General features: G+C 37.0%; 1 protein-coding gene across 1 annotated transcript; it reads right to left on the minus strand.

The window, feature by feature from the left end:
• Window positions 1-27,988, minus strand: LOC140148352 (succinate-semialdehyde dehydrogenase, mitochondrial-like). Its single transcript, XM_072170275.1, has 10 exons — window positions 27,826-27,988; window positions 23,575-23,848; window positions 22,554-22,637; window positions 17,011-17,178; window positions 16,270-16,386; window positions 14,371-14,514; window positions 12,877-13,020; window positions 11,219-11,374; window positions 2,697-2,866; window positions 1-1,158 (listed from the first exon to the last, which is right to left on the minus strand). Exons 2-10 carry the CDS (start codon window positions 23,833-23,835, stop codon window positions 894-896), a joined length of 1,509 nt encoding a protein of 502 aa, XP_072026376.1. The 5' UTR covers window positions 23,836-23,848; window positions 27,826-27,988; the 3' UTR covers window positions 1-893.

Below are 27,988 nucleotides of genomic sequence, written 5' to 3' on the forward strand. Positions count from 1 at the left end.
CTTGGTCAATTCTTGCTCAATGTTCACGAACAGGGTGTCAAATGAGAAAGAAAATTCCAAAAACAAAATGTATATTTCAGAATAATCCAAAATGATCAAGTTATTGAACAGCAAGGATGAATTTAACTGACAAGTTTTTTTTTGTGCCTGGTGTAGATTGATCATAAGTCTTATTTTGGGAAGTGGATTTTATCCAAACTTAAGATCACCTGGAATCTAAAACATAGTTAGCATTTTCTATGTGAAATTATATAATAGACATGATAGAAAATACTAACTATGTTTGTACTACACCTTTATTTCAGTATTTTGGTATCATTAAATCATTTCTTCAACTTTCAGCAGTAGTAAAATGTATACAGTATACCGTCTTTTTGGTAAAACTTGACTTCAGAGCAGTGGTTCCCAACTAAAGACTACTCAAAAATAAGATGGGCCACAATTTGGGCTGTGAGTTGTATAACTTTTCAAATATAAATTTGGGAACTCCTGTTCTGGAGAATATATTATTAATTACTATGGAATGACAGCCTCTTGATTCCTCTTCTGCATTAATAAACAATATTTTAAAATTAAATGCCTCATATAATTCTGTGCACATGGAGGCTTTAACCCGAGTACAGCTTATCTGCTTTAATAAGTTCATTTTTAAGTGAAGAGACAAACCTCTATTGCTCTGCCTATAAGCATGTATTCTATACTACACCAAAAACACCTCTGATTTAGTACAAAAATGGAGTTTATTAAAATGAAAGCATTTATGTTCACACAACTAATTTCACATTAAAAGAATCTTCTTCTTCCTAATTGAATACATTGCTTATGATTATTGCTGTGTTCTTTGTTTTTGTTCGCTCGGTTGGCTGTTATGTTGTTTTTGTTGTAGTCATAACTTAAATATTACCAAAACATATATATTTGTATTGAAGATACTCATCTATTCCGTACTTTCCTCCTTCCCTTCCCATCCCGGTTTCCTTGACTCCTCCAAATGGGGTTGTTTCAGCAGAGATGATGCTCTCGTTGACACCGACCAATCCGACCTCTAATTTTTCCGCAACACGCCAGATCTGGGAGATGTTATTGGAGCAGAAGTAGCCTGCTAGGCCTACATTGCAGGCATTGGCTATGGCAACGGCTTCCTCTTCAGTTTTAAACCTAAAAACATAAAGAATAGATAAAAAAAGAAATGTCAAAACTAATGTAGGCCTACAAAGTGTTACTTCAAGCCTCTGCTACGACGTATGTATGTGATGTCAAGCCTCTGCTATATTGTCAGCCTGCTACGCTTTTTGCCTAAGTCATTTTTGTAATTTTGAGAACAAAGTACCAAATATAGTTCAAGTATGCATTGAACATATTTATTCACCAATCTGTGCACAAAAACAAATGATAATGATACAAATGAAATGGAATAATCTGAAATAATTAGGGTGATTACGTAACTGATGCATACTTGAACCACATTTTGTTCTTTGTTCTCAAAATTACAAAAAAAGACTTAGGCAATTAGCGTAGCAGGCTGACGATATACTAAAATAGGTGCAGAATGGGCATAACATTTTTGTCTCTTGTGGAATGATTGACTTTCATGCAAGACTTTCCATGTAGGGGTGCTATCTATAGACAAATCCAAATCCACGCCTTCCTACACCTGACTAGCAGCCTTTAGTTGGGTACCAGTTGGCTACAATGCACCCAAAATGTGAAATGATTCGGCCTTGGTGGAAATTTTAAACTGCATTCCATCACCCGTTTTACACCTTCCGCGAAAACACAGGTAGACAAAAGAATGATTAAAGTTTACAACACAATAGGCCAGGGTCGGATCCAGGAATTTTTGATAAAGGGGGTGCCTTTTGGTCGACGACGAAAAAAATGTGTCAAAGGGGGTTACCCCCACGAAAACTCAACGGTTTTGGCCCATTGTTTGCTGTTCATGGCGAATTTGTTCCATTTTTTAATTTCTTACACTTTTGTATTTTTAAGTTACCGCACACTTTGCTAGTAAAAAAAATAGGGGGCACGCTGCCGCTGCGACCCCCTAAATCCGCCCCTGTAGGCCCTACAGTTCCCTTCGGCAAAACACACAGCTTCTACATGGTCTATTCGCTGATGAAGTGACATAATAATCGGATTAACTACGCACGGTATCAATGCATACATAATAATCGGATTAACTACGCACGGTATCAATGCATACACCATATCAAACGCTACAAATAGTACTTGCGAACAAAAGGACTATGTATGAATAGATGCGACTGGATTACCTGCGGAATTATTTCTATTGTATTATTCTATTAACCCTCCTCGTCCTTGCATCTTCTCTAGGTGTTAGGCGGCTTTTATTTACACAATTGGGCGCTCAAAACACCAGGTTGGTGCTAGCATAGCGGGTAACCAAAGATGGCCGACCAAATCCTGACCATGACTTGGCTCGTTGGATTCGTCTATACAATATCAATCTATAATTTGCATGAATAAATTTGTTACTTGGCACAAGTGTCAAATTGTAAATTTGAGCCTTGCACAGGAGGAGCAAAATATTTCACAATATCAAGGCAACTTACGACTCGTCGTAAGTTGCGAACGATTTCTAAACTTACAAAGCTTCGAAAAGTTTAATGAAGTGGACCCCTAGTTACATTTTAGGAGTGAAATATTTGTTATTTCCCATGTTTATAATATATTACCTTATCAGTGGTGCCATTGGTCCAAATGTTTCTTCCCTACATGCTAACGCTTCTTTTGGAACATCGGCCAAGACAGTTGGTTCAAAAAATGAATGACCTAGTTCATGTCTCTTTCCTCCAATAAGCACTTTAGCTCCCAGAGCCACAGCATCTTTTACCTGGTTTTCAACCTGAAAATTATGACGGAAAAAAGTATACGTATAAAGTTGGATGTTGATTGTGTTCACTTGCATGTTTTGGTGAGCCTTATGCACAATGTGCACTGCACATGGTTTTCTGATAATCAGCTAATAAATATATAAATAAGTATCATAGGAAATTGTGACACGATCTGGTCCATGGGTGCCAAAGGCGGCAAATTTGAAACTGAAATAACGGTAAAAATATGGAGTAAAAAACAATAAAATACATAAGGAAATAGGCATCAAAAAACTTCATAACTTTAGAACCCAGTATGCTAGCTAGGCCTTTGGTGTTTTCAGTAAATGATAACCAATTGTATTTATAATGTAATAATTACAGTAACACAATTTTCAAAAATGCCTCCTTTGGCCCCCATGGACCAGATTGTGTCACAATTAAACATAAATCTGTCAAAAACAAAGCCATATTAATTGTGTGTAATATATTCAATACAACCAAATGAAATGGATGTCAGCAAACTTTTATTGGTGTTGATGTAAAAATTTGCATAGGTAGGTGTAACAGACTGACATTTGATTTTTGTTGTTGCAAAAAAAATCATATGCTGTACATTTGTCTTGATGACCATCACAATAAAGCATTTTTTCAAAGAATTTTAAGACAAGTAGCTCAAAATAGCAAAGTTTGCACCTTTGAGGTGTAAGTAGCTTTAAATTTGCTTTAAAAAAGAAAGAATTACACCTCTATTTGTGTGCCAAACTTGGTGTAATAATAGTGTATTAATTGGTAGCTATGGTGTTTTGACTTCAGTTACCTGCTTGTTTCTCCTTTTTCCATTAAGCGGAGGCACCGTCTTTAGCATTAGCTTTGGATATTTAATTACCGGGTGGAAAATAAAGAAAATAATTAAATATCCAAAGCTAACGCTAATTACGGCGCCTCCGCCTAATGTCAGTGTCAAGATATTATGCCCTTTGACCTGTCACACTTTGTATCTGTAAACCCTATAGGGCAGCAGAACATAAGCTGTAACACACTCAACTGTAAAGTTGGGTAAATATAGGATTTTTTGGTAAATAATGCAAGATAGAAGTCCAAAGTATTCTGAAAAGTTTTTTACAAGTTTTTACACTTGTAGTTTTTAAACAATAGACTGATTAACATAAAATGTGCATATTTTGTGCTAATTTTAAGACAAAATATAATAGTTTGTAACTGAAAATTAGAAGCAAATTTTACCTTTCTGATATTTACGAAATTTGAATGAAAAAAATATTTTTGGGAAAATCATGAACCGAGTTAATAATGTCGCTTGTATACTGCTTGTAGCTTGTATATTTAATGATAACAATATGAACAATGTTATCATTGTCAACAATATATGAAAACATGAACTTTACCGTTTACATTCATAATGATTATCATAAATTCAGACAATAAGAATAACCACTGATCATGCTGATTATTATATAAAGTATCATCATTTTGCACACAAGCCATATTGCGCTATAATACAGGGTGTATCAAAATGATTGGTAGATGGTGTGGCAGAATGGTTATAGACTGTAGACAGTGTCTGTTAAGTTAGACTTGGGAAGAGTTATTGCAATGGCTCCATAGTATTCCACACTTCAGCGTAGTTTCATAGTGAAGAATTACTGGTTGACACGAAGCTATGGAGAAGTGCAGAGAAGATTTAGAAGACAGTTTTCAAGAAAAGCAAGGAGTATCCCATGCAAACATGCTATAACTTACAATGTTTCAAAATTTGATATGGGCAGTTACGGAATCCATCCCAGATGTTAAGATGGGGCTTTACTTCACACTGCCATAGTCGTTAGGCAGAGACACTTCAGGAACTATCTTTCTAAAAGTACATGTAAAGCAATTTTAAGTTTTGTAGACTGAAATGAGATATTGATTGAGAGCATGTATGCAATAAATATTCAATCAGTGAGCCTATTAATGTTGTGTTGTGTAAGTAAAATTATGATTACGACGATCTTCGTTTAAATGACAATAGCTTCCAGATGCATCAACCTATTATCATCAGGTTATTAGATCAATAGGTAAACATATGCCCCTTTCTAATTATAGTACAAAAACTATATTAATTAGCAATTTTGTATTTTTGATATATTTTTGAAAATGTCACATATCCCGCTACCAATCATTTTGATACACCCTGTAGTTTAAGGTTGGTCATAACCCTGGAATTATGGAAACTTTGCCTCGTGACTGCTCAATTGTGTATAATATTTAGAACGGCAAAGACTTGCCGAATCCATCTTGGAATCCATTTTGGATCCAATATTTTCACACACTTGGATTCATCAAAGCATAATAATGTACATTATTATTTTATTTATATCAGGCTTTTGAGCGATACAATAAAACTGTATATTGTACAATATTTGCAAAATACCCGGATGCAATACAATATTTGTTTAATATTGTACGCGTTACCATGGTGACAACACCAACACGCGTCATGATACAACAGCACAACAATACATACACCGTAACGGCTCACAGGAGATTTCGTACTAAAACAAGTACAAACTTAATTCGTGGCTATTCTCGATGATGATAACCTTAGGAAATATAATCACCATCTAGGCCTACAAATAAACATATATATACAATTATTCTGAATTTATCTTTAGAGAGTAAAGAGCAGAAAACAAGAAGGTCAAAAGGTAAGCTTACATTACAATACAAATTGGTTAAACCCGGTGGCTAGGTAAGCTTAAATTTTCATTTTACCGCCTAGCAAAAGCCTGATATAAATAATAATAATAATATTGAATGGCTTATTTTCGTGTGATACAAGAATATATTGCACTCGATAGAAAAATATTGCACTCGTCTTCGACTCGTGCAATATTTTTATATCTCGTGCAATATATTCTCGTATCACACTCAAAGCCATTCAATATTATATAAATATTTAGTAAATGGCAAAGACTTTTCAAATCCATCTTGGGGTCAAATTTGGGCAAAAACGCTTAGTTTGGATAACATTAATTTTTTTTTTTAAATGTGTTTTGTGGCCCAATTGAAGCCATTCGTAGACCAGTATTCCCTATTTTATACTGTATAGGCCGAAATTATTTAAGTTATTGCTTAAAATATCAAGTGTACTGGTGTCCTTTTCTCCCTTTTTCTTCTCTCCTTTTCCTTTTTTTTTTTTTTTGGGGGAGGCAAAATGTGGGGAGACATTTGATATTGTGTGCCCCCACTTTGAAAAGTGGCCTTACTAACAAATGTCTTATGAAAGCCGAATTATTGAAATTTGTCTAGAACATTGAATTCTTTCATTTCGGATGTAATTTTATCCAGTTTTTTTTTAAACTTCAAAGAAATTCACTTTGTTTGGCAATTATGATTTTGAATTTCCAAATCATACACATACGCACAAACATCTCCAGTACATTTTACTAGTAATGTTTAAACGCCCTAAAACGCGCATTGCGCATTATACGCATACTATTCAAAATGCGATACGTGTGCGAACACAGTACGCGTATATGACAAACAAGTGTGCCTACGCACAAACATGCGTAGTACATAATTAGCCTCTCGTTATAAAAGGTCAGCAGACCTTCCTCGTCCTTCAACATGTTTGAGGGGAGTATGCCGATTTAATTATGAAGCGAGAAAAACGTGCGTCTGGTTGTACATAACACGCGGGCAAGACAGGCAAAACAATAATGTAACATTAATGTTTCACATTCCTTCCCCCTCCATATCAATGTTTAAGCAAACACTTGACTAAACGTCATTTAATTTGAAGGTTACTACTTGTTTATAAAGAATGCAAATGAAGTGCTCAAACCTAAACATTTTCCTAACACCACATCCCTCCCCCTCCCCCTTCCCCACCAATCAATGTTGGGTTCTATTAGGCTCCTGTGACCAAACAAATTAGGATTCAAAATTGCAGAGTCCGAACACGGAGGCTATTCATAAGACCCAAATCAACATTGTTACAGGGGAGGAGGGGGTCGAATATGGTGCGTGGTCCTCAAGTGTCAACCATCATCACCATAATCATCATCATCACTACCATTGTCAAAGGAATACATTTCTTAAATCACGTTTTTCTAGTTTGCCACCAAAAAATATCAACTACCAGATAAGGCTCAAATAAAAATAAAGTGAACTATTTACAGTCTATTTAAAAACAAATTTGTTTTACATAATGATTTGGAAATTCAAAATCATATTTCCAACACAAAGTGAATTTCTTTGAAGTTTAAAAAAAAGTGGATTTAATTACATCCGAAATGAAAGAATTCGGTGTTATAAGGTGTATGGTTCAAGGATTGGATAGCAGTTATCCATGCTTGACCAATGCATGCATGGATAGCCCTTGTGAAATGGACATTGGATAGCTCTTATCCATCCTAGTGCTGACCAGCATGGATAATCGCTATCCAAGCCTACACCTTACTGGTGTATGGCTCAAGGATTGGATAGCAGTTATCCATGTTTGACCAATGCATGCATGGATAGCCCTAGTGAAATGGACATTGGATAGCTCTTATCCATCCTAGTGCTGACCAGCATGGATAATCGCTATCCAAGCCTTGAGCCATACAGAAAGAAAGAAAGAAAGAAAGAAAGAAAGAAAGAAAGAAAGAAAGAAAGAAAGAAAGAAAGAAAGAAAGAAAGAAAGAAAAAGAAAGAAAGAAAGAAAGAAAGAAATTGAGGTAAAAAAGCTTTTAAACATATCGTACAGAAGAGGATAGGAAAAGTAATAATATTAAAAATAGCACTACAGAAGATTCGAACTCATGGCTATCATTATAACCTATAGTTCACAAGTCACCGCCTCTACCGCTGCAACGCGAGGAACTCTCTGAACAGTTAATCGATTTATAATGTATATTAAGTTATTCAATGTACGTATGGTCCGTGGCGTGATAGAAAACTTAACTGAAACGTATCAAATAGACATAATTTCATCGGTTTACTCGAATATATTTGTTGGCAATGTATTTAGGGTTGTAAAAATAAATTTGGAATTTTGATTCATTAACTTCCCCACGGTCGACAAAATTTAAAGAAAGAAAATTACATTGATTTCTTTTTAAACTGTTTGTGTCGACCGTTAGCGTTATACTTATTATAAATAAATTTGCACGACTAACAACGGCCCTCCTACAGTGTAGTGGTTTAGTTAATGCTTTGTGATCACGAGATCTAGAGTTCGAGTCCCATTGTCGCCATTTTTTTTACTTAAAGAATCTGCACCTTATCCCTTTTTTTAAATCTCAGATGACACCTACGTCGGTTCAAATTAAAAAAAAAATATGATCAATAAAGAAATGAGTATAGATTTTAATTAGGGTGTATGGTTCAAGGATTGGATAGCAGTTATCCATGCTTGACCAATGCATGCATGGATAGCCCTTGTGAAATGGACATTGGATAGCTCTTATCCATCCTAGTGCTGACCAGCATGGATAATCGCTATCCAAGCCTACACCTTACTGGTGTATGGCTCAAGGATTGGATAGCAGTTATCCATGTTTGACCAATGCATGCATGTATAGCCCTAGTGAAATGGACATTGGATAGCTCTTATCCATCCTAGTGCTGACCAGCATGGATAATCGCTATCCAAGCCTTGAGCCATACACCTTACAACATTGAATTCTTTCATTTAGGATGTAATTTTATCCAGTTTTTTTTTATACTTCAAAGAAATGCACTTTGTTTGGCAATTATGATTTTGAATTTCCAAATCGTACACATACGCACAAACATCTCCAGTACATTTTACTACTAATGTTTAAACGCCCAAACCGCATTGCGCATTATACGCATACTATTCAAAATGCGATACGTGTGCGAACAGAGTACGCGTATATGACAAACAAGTGTGCCTACGCACAAACATGCGTAGTACATAATTAGCCTCTCGTTATAAAAGGTCAGCAGACCTTGCTCGTCCTTCAACATGTTTGAGGGGAGTATGCCGATTTAATTTGGTTACGAAGGTATCCTTTCAAAGCAAACACTATGGACCACAAGAGCCTCGTCCAATGGCACAGTCCAATAACCTCAATTACATAATCATAGTGCAAAATTTGACCTCAAGTTGCAGAGTATGAGTTTTGTACCCAAATCTTCAAAGGTCATTCAATGAATGTACACATGTATGGGGTATAAGAACTTCCCCTGATAGATGAGAATGTTGTGGATCTTAATGAAATGAACTGGGAATTGTTTCATCGTAAAAGTTCTAATGTCCTCGAGAGAGACAGTTATATATGCTTCGCTATGCATCTGTGTGTTAAAACAGGCTACCATTGCAAAATATTATGAAGCGAGAAAAACGTGCGTCTGGTTGTACATAACACGCGGGCAAGACAGGCAAAACAATAATGTAACATTAATGTTTCACATTTCTTCCCCTCCATATCAATGTTTAAGCAAACACTTGACTAAACGTCATTTAATTTGAAGGTTACTACTTGTTTATAAAGAATGCAAATGAAGTGCTCAAACCTAAACATTTTCCTAACACCCCATCCCTCCCCCTCCCCCTTCCCCACCAATCAATGTTGGGTTCTATTAGGCTCCCGTGACCAAACAAATTAGGATTCAACATTGCAGAGTCCGAACACGGAGGCTATTCATAAGACCCAAATCAACATTGTTACGGGGGAGGAGGGGGTCGAATATGGTGCGTGGTCCTCAAGTGTCCCAAGGCTAGTTTCCGTACTTTGCGTTTTGTTTACAATTACCTTTCCGATGGTAATGACATTTTAAAAATAAATAAAAAAATTGACAGTGATTCGTCGTCATCATTAACATTATCACCATCATCATCATCATCATTATCATCACCATCATCACCATAATCATCATCATCACTACCATTGTCAAAGGAGTACATTTCTTAAATCACGTTTTTAAACTTCAAGCTTAGTTTGCCACCAAAAAATATCAACTACCAGATAAGGCTGAAATAAAAATAAAGTGAATTCTTAAACACTTGAGAACGTTCCTGCAATCTTATTGGTTCTTACCCAGCTTTACCGTGTGATATGACACGATATCACACGGTCAGCGTGCAGGCGTCGACGCCGACACGCTGTACTCGCTATTTGGACCAATCGGAGGCGCACAGCAACAACGAGACTGATCGATTTTAAGCGCTTGGTAATTCCTTGCAAAATGTAGGATTTAATTTAATTAAAACTTGTATAATATTTTTATTTGAATTGAAGTGTTTAAGAATGAGAATAAAGGTATTGTTTTAGCCGCTGTCGTGCATCTATCGTCTCATATAACACGCGCTATCATTATTTTTGGCGTAAAACAATTCGGCTTCGCCCCGTTGTTTTACTTAAAATAATGATGTCGCCGTGTTATATGAGACGATAGATGCACTAACAGCGCTAAAAACAATACCTTTATTCTCTAACTATTTACAGTCCATTTAAAAACAAATTTGTTTTAGATAATGATTTGGAAATTCAAAATCATATTTCCAACACAAAGTGAATTTCTTTGAAGTTTAAAAAAAGTGGATTTAATTACATCCGAAATGAAAGAATTCGGTGTTTTAGACTATATAAATTATCATCAGTTTAACTTTAATTAAGTTTGATCATTATCTAGTAGGCTATACATTTTGATATCATTGACCTGTTCATTCAACCCAATTAGTGTTATAATTTTTGTAAGACTAGATGTATCGTAAGGGTATATTATTGAATAAATCTATATCATGTACATAAAAATATGCAAATTTTATGTTAATGAAGCCATATTTTTTGAAACCATATGTGTAAAAACTTGTAAAAAACTTTTGGGTATACCTCAGATCAAAAAATCCTATATCTACTTCAAATGTTGGTTTTTTGTTAAGGAAGCGCCTTTTTGCGCCAGTTCTGCCGCCTTACTACAAATAGTGATTGAATATGAATATTACTGTGATACCAATACCCAAATGTATTGTGCACCATCAGCCTCATTTCATACCCATGCTGGGTCACAATTACAGACCTGCCAACCTACCGAAGTCAGAATGAGGGACATTGAGACCAAAACCTTGTACATGTACACAAACCATGTATCGACAAATTCAAAGACAAGGTGTGCAATACTTTCAGAATTCAGAGAAGGTTTTGCAGGTCCGAATTTATCACAATAGACTAAAGAGAATAATATACCAATTTTTAAAGAGACATTTTCGTCATTTTCTGCTGTTCTTACATTTAAATTTGCCATCACTGAAATTTTCAGAAAACAGGTCTGTCCCTCATTTTCACTTTGGTAAACCCCAAATGTGGGACAGTCCCTCAAAATGAGGGACAGTTGGCAGGTCTGCAATTAGTATTGACAACAAAATGTCTTACCTTTTGAACAGCCTTGTCATTTATGAGTGGTCCCTGTGTTACGCCAGCCTCCATACCATTACCAACAACAAACTTCTCTACGGCTACAGCCATCTTCTTGCTGAACTCATCATAGATGCCATCTTGGACCAAGATTCTGTTGGCACACACGCAAGTCTAATGGAAGATACAAGTTTATAATCATTGCTACATATTGGTTTGTTCACAATTAAATCTATACTTTGTTTCATCTCAAGCTTGGTAAAAAAAAAAAAAAACACAAGTTTGTTTCCTGTAGCGTGCTCATTTCGTTTTGACAGCTTTTTTTAAGCATTTAGATTTTTTTTTTTTTCACTTTTGAAAAAAGAAAGAAAAAAAATGTAAAAAATCCCAAAAAATAATATAAAACACTACTGGAGTAAACATTTACACATCACACAACAAACGAGCTTAGTGAAAAACTACTGGAGAAAACATCACACATTTTTTTAATACTTTTTTAATCTGCAGGTTGAAAGGGGATCATAAATATTCTTGAATATGAAGAAATATGATTTTTGTGTGTGTCGGAGAGACCCACTGTAAATTTCCATTCCAATTTGCAGCAAAAAAGTTTTTTTATTTTTTATTTGAAGACATGGATTATATAAAAAAAAAAAAAAAAAAAAAAAAAAAAAAAAAAAAAAAACACATTTCGCATTTGACTTTTTTGACCTGCTACAGGAAACAAACATGTTTTTTTTTTTTGGCCTAATGATAGTATTTTTATGTGATTGCACTGCAAGAATACTGACAAATATGCCTGTTAGATTAGTTTAGCACACATATCTTGTACGGGTAACACAGACAGTAAGCAGTTACTTCCTTGTTCAGGGGAATTTCAAGTTAGTTTAACTTCTTCACAAGAACATAACTTTGCCCCCAGACATGTTAAAATCACAAACAAAGCATCTAAATATATGTTTTGAGGTACGAGGAATGTAATGTAACAAACATTACATCACGGGGATACCGATGTGAACATAGGCTTAAGCCATCTTGGCATGAGCTCAGCTCTTTTGGAGTACATTTTGAATATATCCATTGTAGCTCAAAACCTATGTGAGATATTTTGTATATATGTATTAAACATGTCTGGTTGAAAACTAATTTTACTTACTAAAATGGCAGCCATTTTGGCCGCCATATTGGAATTTGGCTACTTAGGATCATTGAAACCTCTTGCAAATGTTTTTAAAACATTCCTTGTACCTCAAAACATATATTTAGATGCTTTGTTTGTGATTTTAACATATCTGGGGGCAAAGTTATAATAAAAATTGAAAATGGCGGCCATTTTGGACGCCATCTTGATTTTGAAGGAAGCACAAGGGGATTCTCGGGGACTTTTGGAATTTGATTCTATACATATTCCTGGACCTATCCTGAAAAAATCAGCTTGTTATGAGAAATGTTAACCTTTTTATGACATATGAGCTAATACTATTGGACTATTTGAAATATCACAGTTGGATTGCATACAGGTGTTGAAAACTGTGTTTATTCAATTGAAATTTCTAGTATAGTTGTCCTAACTAATTTACACATAAGACAACAAATTGGCAATGTCCAAAAGACATGGCAATTGACTCAGATTTGCAGTCAGAGTATATCCTCCCATATTTCCATTGACTACCTACCTGTCCCATATTTCTGAATTTTGCTAGCACTGCCCCTGCTACTGCTGTGTCCACATCGGCTGAATCAAACACAAGGAAGGGGGCATTACCACCAAGCTCCATAGACACACGCTTCACTGTACTTGCTGCTTGCTTGAGTAAAATCTGGCAATAATATGGTGACGTAAGAACAAAACTTAGAAAGTAGAATGACAATTTTCTAAAGGATGTAAATATTAATAAGAGCAACCAATAGTTTCTTTTTCTTTCTTTCATATTATCAGTATTGGTCCAGTATAGTCCCACCCGCTTTTTTAGGTGAAAATTTTTCACCAAAAAAAAATTTCAAGATGTTTTGTATTTTTAATATGAAAATTGATAATTTGTATTCATGTCATACTCTATTAATGATTTCAAAATCCATTGAATTTGAATGCATTTTGAAAACATTAATAGAATATGACATGAATACAAATTATCAATTTTCATATTAAAAATACAAAACATCTTGAATTTATTTTTTTACAATTTCTGGAATTTTTCGAAAAATGGGGGGTGGGACTATACTCGGACGAATACGGTATTTGTTTGCTTGATAGTTGTTAGTATACACATAGTCACTACTTTTGGAAATTTGGTGCAAGCTCACATATGTGTGAGGAATCTTAATAGAGGCTCAGTGTAGAATTGAGGTTTAGACTCATCCTCCTTCAATGTAGGTCTAGTTCTGTGAAATGTATACTTGTCATCCTAAGTTCTTTGACTCAATATAAAATAGTTCTTATGTATAGCTGGTTGTATATGTGACACGATCTGGTCCATGGGGGCCAAAGGCAGCAAATTTGAAACTGAGATAAAGGTAAAAATATGGAGTAAAAAAACAAGAAAATACATAAGAAAATAGACATCAGAAAAATTCATAACTTTAGAACCAATTATGCTAGACCTTTGGTGTTTTCAGGAAATGATAGCCTATTGTAATAATTACAGTAACTCAATTTTCAAAAATGCCTCCTTTGGCCCCCATGGACCAGATTGTGTCACATATACCCTCAACATACCCAAATGGATGTAATTATTAATAAATAAATCCAAGTAAGGTAAATCATCCACAGTAAAGTGCTCAACCAAGAAGGGAGCTGGAATATATTTAAAATGAACTTGGTGGTTTATTCAAGCATTGTTGACCTACACTGTCGGCATTGGCTGGCCTTCATGACACAATGTCGTACTTATCAATATAAACTTTTGGCCGGCAGTAATAGAATGAAATTTTCCTTATTTATTCTTCAAGCCAAGGCTGTGAAAACCAAGAGTAAAATATCTATAAACGTTTAGAAATGTCATTAATACAATACCGTACACTATGAAATATCTTAACATTTGTACACCTTTATGCCACTTGGACATTCAACGAGTGCTCAGGTTTTACAACACCTGCTTTAATAATTTCAATTCAAATTGATTTAATTTGTCAAAATTTCTAAAAATTACTTTCGGGTTCTGTTCACCTACCTTTCCTGTGGCGGTTGATCCAGTGAATGACATCTTCGCCACTAGAGGGCTCTCACAAATCACCTTACCAACAGCAGGTGTGTTTTCACGAGAAGACGTCACAATATTCATACATCCAGCAGGTAGTCCAGCCTCCTCTGCTATCTGTAAAGTATCATAAGGTAATGAAAAGCTGCCATGTTTTAAGCCTTTCTATTTGTGACCTGCTACCACGAAATCATCGTAAAGTCACCGCGACTTTATACTCATTTCGTTGAGTTGGTAGATTCGAGACATTTGATCTGACTAAGTTGATGTTCTTTGTTTGCCGCTCACCTGTACAAGCCAGTAGTATTATCCTTTGTGAATCGCCCATTGTGCCCCCATTCATAAAGGACATACAGACATACTTAGTGGCTTTAACAGGTGAGTGAACACCAACGCAGTAGCCAGGGCGTTTTGAGTGACTAACACCTTGCGACTTTAAGCTGATTTCGTGGTAGCAAGTCACATTTTTTACAATGTTGTAAGACTGCACTCAGAACCTTTCAAAACTTCCAGGGTAAAGAAACAAGGTTTGATTTTATAGTTTGAATAATCATACAAATATTCCAATATTTTCTAAATGTATGTCAAATTGTGCACAATGTGTATGATTTTTCAAACATAACTTGTGTGCAGTGTTGAAAATCATTTACAAAGGATTTTGGAGACAAAATGTGGAAAAATTTTGTGGAAAAGTAGAATGCTAGAACAAACAAATTAAACATTTTCCTGGAATGCGTACACCATGTGCTTTCTATTACTTCTGATTTTGATACTAAAATTATTTTTAAATAACGTTCTTTGATGAGAGTATTCACAATGTTCTTTGATGACTTATGTCAGAATTTCAAGAGTCTTTCATTAAAGGTGAGCATGTAGGCTCCTTTCGCATCATGCAAGATAAGCCACACGCTGTGTTGTAACTCTGCTGGCATTATTAGTACCAGGGTCTATCGATTAACATATCATACATACCTGCTTAACTGAGGATAATGTATACAGAATAATGCTAACCACTTTGGCCCAAAACACACTTTTATCCATTTGGCATAATTCTGAAATTATACAGCTCTATTCAGGCACAGAACCCAGATCAGCCTACACTGAGAATAACCATCACAGCCAGGATCAGCTCACCGAGTCTCGTATGGGTACACAGGAACACAATTTTCCATGAGAACAGAATTGTGACACTGCAGTTGCCCAAAATTGTACTGTCTAGTGTCTTACCAATTAAGCTATAAACTGGCCTCAAAAAGAAATTTATAATTTTTCACAAGGTCATATCTTAAAAATCCTCTCCATAAAATGAACAAAAATTGCACACAGGATTACTTTAATACTCAACTCTAAACACATGTCAGTAACCAAGCAGTTGTCCAACTGACACAACAGCAAAATGCACTGACATGGAACACCTTCATGGACCAAAATTCACAGCCCAACAGACTTCTTTTGTTGGGTTCCAATTATTCACCTGTACATGAACAAAAATGACACACAGGATAACTTCAATACTCTACTCTAAACACATGTCAGTAACCAGGCAGTTGTCCAACTGACACAATAGTAAAATGCACTGACACGGAACAGCTTCCAGGACCACATTCACAGGCGAATAATTGGAACCCAACAAAAGAAATCTGTTGGGCTGTGAATTTTGGTCCATGAAGGTGTTCCATGTCAGTGCATTTTGCTGTTGTGTCAGTTGGACAACTGCTTGGTTACTGACATGTGTTTAGAGTAGAGTATTGAAGTAATCCTGTGTGCAATGTTTGTTCATTTTTATGGAGAGGATTTTAAGATATGACCTTGTGAAAAATTATAAGTTTCTTTTTGAGGCCAGTTTAGTAAGAATAAGTTTGTATCACTTACCATAGCGAGAGCTAGAGCTGAATATGGAGTATCTTCTGCTGGTTTGATGACTGCAGTACATCCAGCAGCTAAGGCAGCACCAAGTTTTCTTGTAATCATGCCACTAGGAAAATTCCACTGAAAAATTAGCAGGAATGTATTTAACTGATTGAGTAAGCAGATATTTTTGTAACAGGTAGGTATAAGTTTAGATTTTCAAGAGCAAAAATATAATTTTTTTCAAACTCTTCAAACTCAAATTCTTTATCAAAGGATCAAGTTTAAGAGGGTACTACAGACTACACCCCTGCCCAATGTTGTGCCTATTTTTGCATTTTTCTCAAAAATTATAGAGCATTGAGGGCAAGTAAGATATGTATATTATAGGGGCAAGGACTTCAACTACTGCCCTAGACATTTTATTTCAGCACAGACAGCAGTTGTGGAGTAACAGTCAAAAATTAGGGAAAACCAATATTTGATAAATAAATCAATAATTACTTGCCTAGAGTTGCGGAATTTTCAGTGTAGTAGTTGTAGTCCTTGTCCCTATATATACATATCTTACTTGTCACCAATGCACTATAATTTTTGAGGAAAATGCAAAAATAGGCACAAAATTGGCCAGGGGTGTAGTACCCCCTTAAGAATATAAAATAGGCCACCTGTCAATATCTGACTATATTTGAACTATATTTTAACCACAGCCAGGTTTTGAAGAAAAGAATATTTTTTACCAATAACAATACTTGTTTTACCTACCGGTGTAATCATACCAGCTACTCCAACAGGTTGCCTGATTGTAATTCCTCTTTTACCAGTCATAGCAGGAGACACATCGCCGTAAGTCCTCTTTGCTTCTTCAGCAAACCACTCATAGAATGATGCAGCATACATGATCTCTCCCTTAGCTTCTGCTAATGGTTTGCCCTGCAATCAAATAATCATAATTGTAAGTGTCATTTTTACCATAGGAGAGGATACATCACAATAAGTTCTCTTTGCTTCTTCAGCAAACCACTCATAGAATGATGCGGCATACATGATCTCTCCCTTAGCTTCTGCTAATGGTTTGCCCTGCAATCAAATAATCATAATTGTAAGTGTCATTTTTATCATAGGAGGGGATACATCACAATAAGTCCTCTTTGCTTCTTCAGCAAACCACTCATAGAATGATGCGGCATACATGATCTCTCCCTTAGCTTCTGCTAATGGTTTGCCCTGTAATCAAATAATCATAATTGTAAGTGTCATTTTTATCATAGGAGAGGATACATCACAATAAGTCCTCTTAGCTTCTTCCGCAAACCACTCATAGAATGATGCTGCATACATGATCTCTCCCTTAGCTTCTGCTAATGGTTTGCCCTGTAATCAAATAATCATAATTGTAAGTGTCATTTTTACCATAGGAGGGATACATCACAATAAGTTCTCTTTGCTTCTTCAGCAAACCACTCATAGAATGATGCGGCATACATGATCTCTCCCTTAGCTTCTGCTAATGGTTTGCCCTGTAATCAAATTATCATAATTGTAAGTGTCATTTTTACCATAGGAGGGATACATCACAATAAGTTCTCTTTGCTTCTTCAGCAAACCACTCATAGAATGATGCGGCATACATGATCTCTCCCTTAGCTTCTGCTAATGGTTTGCCCTGTAATCAAATTATCATAATTGTAAGTGTCATTTTTATCATAGGAGAGGATACATCACAATAAGTCCTCTTTGCTTCTTTGGCAAACCACTCATAGAATGATGCTGCATACATGATCTCTCCCTTAGCTTCTGCTAATGGTTTGCCCTGTAATCAAAGGATCATAATTGTAAATGTCATTTTTATCATAGGAGGGGATACATCGCCGTAAGTCCTCTTTGCTTCTTCAGCAAACCACTCATAGAATGATGCGGCATACATGATCTCTCCCTTAGCTTCTGCTAATGGTTTGCCCTGTAATCAAATTATCATAATTGTAAGTGTCATTTTTATCATAGGAGAGGATACATTACAATAAGTCCTCTTAGCTTCTTCCGCAAACCACTCATAGAATGATGCGGCATACATGATCTCTCCCTTAGCTTCTGCTAATGGTTTGCCCTGTAATCAAATTATCATAATTGTAAGTGTCATTTTTATCATAGCAGGAGACACATCGCCGTAAGTCCTCTTTGCTTCTTCAGCAAACCACTCATAGAATGATGCAGCATACATGATCTCTCCCTTAGCTTCTGCTAATGGTTTGCCCTGTAATCAAATTATCATAATTGTAAGTGTCATTTTTATCATAGGAGAGGATACATTACAATAAGTCCTCTTAGCTTCTTCCGCAAACCACTCATAGAATGATGCGGCATACATGATCTCCCTTAGCTTCTGCTAATGGTTTGCCCTGTAATCAAATAATCATAATTGTAAGTGTCATTTTTATCATAGCAGGAGACACATCGCCGTAAGTCCTCTTTGCTTCTTCAGCAAACCACTCATAGAATGATGCTGCATACATGATCTCTCCCTTAGCTTCTGCTAATGGTTTGCCCTGTAATCAAAGGATCATAATTGTAAATGTCATTTTTATCATAGGAGGGATACATCGCCGTAAGTCCTCTTTGCTTCTTCCGCAAACCACTCATAGAATGATGCAGCATACATGATCTCTCCCTTAGCTTCTGCTAATGGTTTGCCCTGTAATCAAAGGATCATAATTGTAAATGTCATTTTTATCATAGGAGGGGATACATCGCCGTAAGTCCTCTTTGCTTCTTCAGCAAACCACTCATAGAATGATGCAGCATACATGATCTCTCCCTTAGCTTCTGCTAATGGTTTGCCCTGTAATCAAATTATCATAATTGTAAGTGTCATTTTTATCATAGGAGAGGATACATTACAATAAGTCCTCTTAGCTTCTTCCGCAAACCACTCATAGAATGATGCGGCATACATGATCTCTCCCTTAGCTTCTGCTAATGGTTTGCCCTGTAATCAAATAATCATAATTGTAAGTGTCATTTTTATCATAGCAGGAGACACATCGCCGTAAGTCCTCTTTGCTTCTTCAGCAAACCACTCATAGAATGATGCTGCATACATGATCTCTCCCTTAGCTTCTGCTAATGGTTTGCCCTGTAATCAAAGGATCATAATTGTAAATGTCATTTTTATCATAGGAGGGGATACATCGCCGTAAGTCCTCTTTGCTTCTTCCGCAAACCACTCATAGAATGATGCAGCATACATGATCTCTCCCTTAGCTTCTGCTAATGGTTTGCCCTGTAATCAAATTATCATAATTGTAAGTGTCATTTTTATCATAGCAGGAGACACATCGCCGTAAGTCCTCTTTGCTTCTTCAGCAAACCACTCATAGAATGATGCAGCATACATGATCTCTCCCTTAGCTTCTGCTAATGGTTTGCCCTGTAATCAAAGGATCATAATTGTAAATGTCATTTTTATCATAGGAGGGGATACATCACAATAAGTCCTCTTTGCTTCTTTGGCAAACCACTCATAGAATGATGCTGCATACATGATCTCTCCCTTAGCTTCTGCTAATGGTTTTCCCTGTAATCAAAGGATCATAATTGTAAGTGTCATTTTTATCATAGGAGGGGATACATCACAATAAGTCCTCTTTGCTTCTTTGGCAAACCACTCATAGAATGATGCTGCATACATGATCTCTTCCTTAGCTTCTGCTAATGGTTTGCCCTGTAATCAAATAATCATAATTGTAAGTGTCATTTTTATCATAGCAGGAGACACATCGCCGTAAGTCCTCTTTGCTTCTTCAGCAAACCACTCATAGAATGATGCAGCATACATGATCTCTCCCTTAGCTTCTGCTAATGGTTTGCCCTGTAATCAAATTATCATAATTGTAAGTGTCATTTTTATCATAGCAGGAGACACATCGCCGTAAGTCCTCTTTGCTTCTTCAGCAAACCACTCATAGAATGATGCGGCATACATGATCTCTCCCTTAGCTTCTGCTAATGGTTTGCCCTGTAATCAAATAAACATAATTGTAAGTGTCATTTTTATCATAGCAGGAGACACATCGCCGTAAGTCCTCTTTGCTTCTTCAGCAAACCACTCATAGAATGATGCGGCATACATGATCTCTCCCTTAGCTTCTGCTAATGGTTTGCCCTGTAATCAAATAATCATAATTGTAAGTGTCATTTTTATCATAGGACGGGATACATCGCAATAAGTCCTCTTTGCTTCTTCTGCAAACCACTCTTAGAATGATGCGGCATACATGATCTCTCCCTTAGCTTCTGCTAATGGTTTGCCCTGTAATCAAATTATCATAATTGTAAGTGTCATTTTTATCATAGCAGGAGACACATCGCCGTAAGTCCTCTTTGCTTCTTCAGCAAACCACTCATAGAATGATGCAGCATACATGATCTCTCCCTTAGCTTCTGCTAATGGTTTGTCCTGCAATCAAATAAACAATTGTAAGTGTCATTTTTATCATAGGAGGGATACATCGCAATAAGTCCTCTTTGCTTCTTCTGCAAACCACTCTTAGAATGATGCGGCATACATGATCTCTCCCTTAGCTTCTGCTAATGGTTTGCCCTGTAATCAAATTATCATAATTGTAAGTGTCATTTTATCATAGCAGGAGACACATCGCCGTAAGTCCTCTTTGCTTCTTCAGCAAACCACTCATAGAATGATGCGGCATACATGATCTCTCCCTTAGCTTCTGCTAATGGTTTGTCCTGCAATCAAATAATCATAATTGTAAGTGTCAATTTTATCATAGGAGGGGATACATCACAATAAGTCCTCTTTGCTTCTTCAGCAAACCACTCATAGAATGATGCGGCATACATGATCTCTCCCTTAGCTTCTGCTAATGGTTTGCCCTGTAATCAAATAAACATAATTGTAAGTGTCATTTTTATCATAGGAGGGGATACATCACCGTAAGTCCTCTTTGCTTCTTCAGCAAACCACTCATAGAATGATGCGGCATACATGATCTCTCCCTTAGCTTCTGCTAATGGTTTGCCCTGTAATCAAATAAACATAATTGTAAGTGTCATTTTTATCATAGGAGGGGATACATCACCGTAAGTCCTCTTTGCTTCTTCAGCAAACCACTCATAGAATGATGCGGCATACATGATCTCTCCCTTAGCTTCTGCTAATGGTTTGCCCTGTAATCAAATAATCATAATTGTAAGTGTCATTTTTATCATAGGAGGGGATACATCACCGTAAGTCCTCTTTGCTTCTTTAGCAAACCACTCAGAGAATGATGCGGCATACATGATCTCTCCCTTAGCTTCTGCTAATGGTTTGCCCTGTAATCAAATAAACATAATTGTAAGTGTCATTTTTATCATAGGAGGGGATACATCACAATAAGTCCTCTTTGCTTCTTCCGCAAACCACTCATAGAATGATGCGGCATACATGATCTCTCCCTTAGCTTCTGCTAATGGTTTGCCCTGTAATCAAATAAACATAATTGTAAGTGTCATTTTTATCATAGCAGGAGACACATCGCCGTAAGTCCTCTTTGCTTCTTTAGCAAACCACTCATAGAATGATGCAGCATACATGATCTCTTCCTTAGCTTCTGCTAATGGTTTGCCCTGTAATCAAATTATCATAATTGTAAGTGTCATTTTTATCATAGGAGGGGATACATCACAATAAGTTTTCTTAGCTTCTTCAGCAAATCACTCATATGTGACACGATCTGGTCCATGGGGGCCAAAGGCGGCAAATTTGAAACTGAGATAAAGGTAAAAATATGGGGTTAAAAAACCAATAAAATACATAAGAAAATTGACATCAAAAAACTTCATAACTTTAGAACCAAGTATGATAGGCCTTTGGTGTTTTCAGTAAATGATAGCTTATTGTATGTATAATGTAATAATTACAGTAACTCAATTTTCAAAAATGCCTCCTTTGGCCCCCATGGACCAGATCGTGTCACATATAATGATACGCCATACATGATCTCTTCCTTAGCTTCTGCTAATGGTTTGCAAACCCTGTAATCAGATTATCATAATTGCTCAGTTCCTACACTTACTGATGCTGAATGCCCAGGTCTCTTAATACTTGGTTGCAAAGTTATGAACATTATATGTCAAGTTTCTCATGTTTTTATTGTTTTTCTCCTCACTTCTTGCCTATATCTCGGTTTCATTATTGCCAACTTTAGCCTATATCTCGGTTTCATTATTGCCAACTTTAGCCTGATTGGATCAGATCTGGTCACATGTAGTTAGGATGACAATATATAATAGTATTTCATATTTACCTGTTCAGCAGTCATTAGTTTTGCAAGATCATCCTGGTTTTGCACCATTAATGCAAACATCTTTTTCAGTATTTCACATCTTTCCTGAAATTGAAAACAAAAATCAATGCATGTTTTAAAACCCACTTTAATCACACCTTTGCTTGCAGATTCACATCTACTCTTACTTTTACAAGTCCTCAATTCCTCATGGTCATACATGTATAACTGAGCCAATACATCTTTCTATTCTTAATGCATGCTTTGATATTTTTTATGTTTTGGGGGATCAGCATCCTAGGTGGGGGTTCAGGATGTAAGAGCTCCTTGGTAGTCAGGGGCTAAGCTCCCTGAAGATGTTGGGTTGGGGTTGAAACATATGAAACACACTCACATGGAAGTAACACTTCCATAATTTTGTAGGAGGAAGGCCATTTATTATATTTTATACAATAAAGCTCTCCCAGGGAACTTAGATCTCCGGGAATTGCGACTGAAAAAGGTCACGATTCACACAAGTCGGATCTCATCTCTACGATCTGAATTGACCTAGGTCAGTTTATTTCGTGGCATGCTTAGTAGGCACATCAGTCTTACCATAGACCCTGGAAGATATTTAATAAATATTTGCTCCACAATTTATCAATACATGTATGATAAAATATTAAAACATCATATAAGAACTATTCTATAGAAAATCAGTTATACCAAGTAACTGATGAGGCATTAAATATGCAGGATATTAATCATCTTCCTAATAGGCAGACTATGGTACATGTCATAGACGTAACTTTTCACTTCCGCAAATGGCAGTTTGGTCGGACATCATCTCTTTTCAAATTGTGACCTAACTCCCGCCATTTAACCCTTGGCAGTCTCATCCCCCTGGCTCTCCTTTGCCCTTCCTCTGGCATCATGAACCACCTCTACTGAAATTCTATTTATCTGCACCTCACCCATTATTGACGTTTTTACTGCCTGAAGTCACATTATGTGGGTGTTAAGGATACTGCATTACCCTTTATTTCGTTTGTAAAATTACCTTTGCCGATGTGTCCCTCCAAGTATAAAATGCATCATAGGCTTTCTGTATAGCGTCCTGTGTTTCTGCTACACCCAAATCTGCTACTCGTCCCAACTCTTCACCGGTAGCAGGGTTTTTAACTGTGAAGGTGTTGCCGTCCTTTGCACTCACCCATGCCCCATTGATGTATGCATGCTCCTTGAGGTACTGGGTGTAGTGTCGCACTGGAAGCCTTGCTGGTGTACGTTTAAGCACTTGTAGTGTATGTATGGCAAACATGGTGGTTTCTTTCCTGCTTAAAGAAATAATAAATAAAGAAACAAATTACTTGCAGTACACATTAATTTCTCTCTCTAGTCAAGTAATGATGAAATTGGATGGGCGTTATAAAGGCTTTACAGCCTTCCAAAAGAGTGCCCGAGACGACAGGTAAACAGGTAAATCATGAATACTGGTACATGTACTATACTGTGTCTCATCTCAAGTTGAGAGCTGTTGAGAGTGGCTCAGCTTGCCATCCAGGCGCGTATCCAGGGGAGGGGCGAAGGGGGTGCACACTAAGGCTGGCATTTTCGGTCGGGGCGGGTACCCGCCGAGATTACATTACACGGTAGGAAATACCCTCCCGGGTACCGAAATTCAAAAAAAAAAAAAAGAATTTTTTTTTTTAAATTTTTTTAAAGTTTTTTATTTTTTCGGTTTTGTAGTGTCCCTGGACCTAGACCTAAATGCTAGGATCATTCATGGTTGACCTAAAAAAAAAAAAAAAAAAAAAATAAATAAATTTCAAGATATTTTGTTATTTTTAATATGAAAATTGATAATTTGTATTCATGTCATAGTCTATTAATGATTTCAAAATGCATTCAAATTCAATACATTTTGAAATCATTAATAGACTATGACATGAATACAAATTATCAATTTTCATATAAAAAATAACAAAATATCTTGAATTTTTTAAATTTTTTTAGGTCAACCATGAATGATCCTGGCATTTAGGTCTAGGTCCAGAGACACTACAAAACCGAAAAATAAAAACTTAGAAACCAAAAAAAAAAAAATTTTTTTTTTTTTTTTTTTTTTTGCAATTTCGGTTACCCGGTTACCCGCCCGAAAAATTGCGGCGGGTACCCGGGTACAAAATTACCCGAAAATGCCAGGCCTAGTGCACCCCGGTAAAAAAGGAGAGGGAGAGAAAGGGAAGGGGAAAGAGGGGAAGAGAGAAGGAGAAAGAGAGAGAGAGAGAAGGGCAAACATTGTGAGTAAACATGGCTATGGTTATTTTTTAGCATAAATATTAGGCTACTGTATGTGATTTTATAGAATATTGTATCAAAACACTAGGGCCGCGCCGAATAGGCCTATTATTTTGCGTAATGCAGGCCCAGATTGAGGGGCAAAATAGGAGAGGAGGGGAGAGGAGAGGAGCTGGAGAGGAGAGGAGAGGAGGGGGAGCAGTAGCGTAGCCCAGGAGTGTAGCCAGGGGGCAGAGTGCCCCCTGACAAAAAATGAAAGAAAAAAGTGCCCCTCTGACAAAAAAATGAAAGAGAAAATCAGGAGGTCAAAGGAAAATAAAAGGGGAAAGAAGCACCTTTCCTACCAAATTTCAGCCCGATCATGGGCCAAAATAGTGTAAAATACCAATTTTTTGCGCGCGTAAAGATAAAGTCCTTTCCATCCTGATAATGGGCGAAAATAGTGTAAAATACCACATTTTAGCGCGCTACGCACGCACATCATCCCAATATGGCGTTTTTTGGAAGCTCGAAGACATACTGTCTATGATGCAACTGTATGATGTGTATGATGCAACTGTAATTTTTTTCGTCTGTGCCCCTGAACTTTTATTTTGCCCCCCCCTTCCGTGACCAAAAAAGCTGGCTACGCCCCTGGAGGGGAGGAGAGGAGACTCAGAAGAGAGGAGAGAAGAGGAGAGGAGAGGGGAGGGGAGGGGAGAGGAGAGGAGAAGAGAAAAGGCTAAATTGCACGTGAGTAGGCCCATGCCTACAAAAGCACAGTCGGGTCATTCGGAAGTATAATAGGCCTGTAATAGGCCTGTAATTATTTAGGCATTGCTTGAAGGCGAGTCCTCGTCCCAAAAGAATGTGAAAATTAGTACTGCGGGCCCATCAATGTGCAGGGCCTGTCACATTTTTTCACCCAAGTCAGTAATTAAGACGGACTCACTGATGCTCAACTTCAACATGAGCTAGTCATGCATGCTTTAGTAATTGCGAGTCTCACGTCTTATAGGCCTCAGTCACAGTGGACCAGTGTAACATTTAAAATTTTGCAAATTGACTTCGGGCCCTTGTTTGTTGTTGAAAGCAATAATATAAATAGTGTAATAATGATGCACCAAAATGGCTTCAATTCGACCTTCATCATTGCCCCCTCACTTCTGAGGGGGCAACATGCCCTCAACCCCCCCCTATGTAGGGCCTATGGATAAACAACTCAGTGGCCGTTTTCGCTACTGTATTAGACACTTGTATGTTTTAGGCAATAACTTAATAATTAGACGTACAGTAATAGTAAATAATGTACCATTTTTCTAACTAAAATATATACACAATAATAGTGTCAAAATAATTTATACAATAACAGTGAAAACTTGACCATGAATTGGGCCTTCATTTCACAAATTTTCGACTTTTTCAAACTAAAATTTTACATAATAATAGTGCCAAAATGGCCCACCAAATGGCTTCAATTAGGTCTTCATTTTGTAAAAGTTTCTCACTTCTGAGGGGGGCACCCCTCAGACACCCCTTGCGTCACGAATGCGCTCCGGGATGTCCGCTTTGCGGACATTTAGTATTTCACAATTATCTACTTTGCGCCCCCAGTCTACGAATTCATGGATACGTGCCTGCCATCAGTGCATGATGCACGCAACTGCCTCTTCAGCGCATGGACAAATAGCCCTTCTACGCGTGTATATATGTCCCCATAGGATTAGTTTAGTTCACGCAATCCAAAACTAGATTACCAATGCGAAATCCAACATGACGCTATTCTGATCTTGAGACGATACACACTATACAGCAAGTACAACTGCTACAGTGCTGTACAGTATTTTAAAGGGGTAATTTTTGATCTAAACATCGTCTTTCTAGGGTATGGTTCAATAGATATCCACGAAAAAAGCTTATTTCCAAAATTTCAGTTCAGACATTGAATTTGCAACTAACACACAAGTACATAATTTACATTTTACAGTACATTTGTACCCACCACCATATGTTGTAATTTCAGGCTGTCAAAAGCCTGAAAATACAAATTGGAAGGTATCTTTCTTTGTCACATAACCGAATCTGCAAGAAAGTTTATGCACACTATTAAGGTCGGCGTTGGCACTGTCTTTTGATGTCGACATGTCAACATATTTTGTATCTCCACATCGACAGTGTGTTGACGCGATGTAAGTGTGTTAGTGTCATAGACCAGACAGGGAAGTCCTCTTTTGGTCTAGATGCACTAGCGCCCTCGCCTCAACGTTTTAACCACAAGGTCCGAGCCCAGGCAGGACCGGAAGTGATACTTTGATGAGCGGTTTGCGACAGAAATGGTGAAAGGACCTGATTGTCTACACTTTGTCCTGTCCACTGTTTCATCACTTTCATGCATACTTCCCGGGGGGTAAAATTTCCAAACGGCTCGCCAAAAATAGTTTGTCCCCCCTCTCGCCCACCAAAAATCGCTTGCCCCCCCTCTTGTCCTGCCAAAAATCTTTGCCCCCCCCTTGCACATGCCAAAATGGCTTGCCCCCCCCCCCTTCGGATCGCCAAAAATGTCTTCCCCCCAATTTTACCCTCTCTCAGGGCTCATAATTATTGCACAGCCCCTAATGAAATCCTATTTATAGGTGGCCAATTTTATTATAACGAGCTTTGCTCACATTTGTTTTCCTACCAATGAATTGTTTTGTACATTTATCATGAACATTGAACATTGAATTGTCGGGACATGGGTTATACTCAAATGCAGCAAACCTTTGACGAGCGCGACTTCCGTGATGTTGCAAATTCGGCGCTAACAATGCGTACGGCGCACAGTTCATTCATAAATTTCCACTCAGCAACAACATATCGCCTTAGCAGCCAATCAGAGACAAGTGCGTGTAACGCAGTAAATATGCGATGTATCCTTACAATACGCGCTCGTCAAAGGTTTACTGCATTTTAGTTTAGTGGCCTGGATTGAGCCTTATCTGCTTCAAGTGCTTGATTAAAATTAAAGTTTAACCGACTCTTTTAAGCTTACCTGATTTTGGCGACTTAGTCTGGATTATGAAAGCTACCTAGTACTTCTATGTTTGCTTTGAAGAGAACTGCGTTATTTTATGAAACAGTGAAGTTATTTAGTGGTATGAAAAACCTGAAAAAGGTAAACAAAATCCAGCAAACATGTAAACGTCAAATCAATC

Source organism: Amphiura filiformis, chromosome 3 (assembly GCF_039555335.1).
Source record: "Amphiura filiformis chromosome 3, Afil_fr2py, whole genome shotgun sequence".
NCBI lineage: Eukaryota > Metazoa > Echinodermata > Ophiuroidea > Amphilepidida > Amphiuridae > Amphiura > Amphiura filiformis.

What these genes read in the sequence shown, in the direction of transcription:
- LOC140148352 (XM_072170275.1), bottom strand. Translation starts at nt 23,835, where the DNA reads ATGTTTGCCATACATACACTACAAGTGCTTAAACGTACACCAGCAAGG. An exon ending in AACTAATGACTGCTGAACAG is followed by an intron (nt 17,179 to 22,553) that starts GTAAATATGAAA and finishes ATTTGATTGCAG; the next exon opens with GGCAAACCATTAGCAGAAGC. An exon ending in TAGCTGGTATGATTACACCG is followed by an intron (nt 16,387 to 17,010) that starts GTAGGTAAAACA and finishes CTAATTTTTCAG; the next exon opens with TGGAATTTTCCTAGTGGCAT.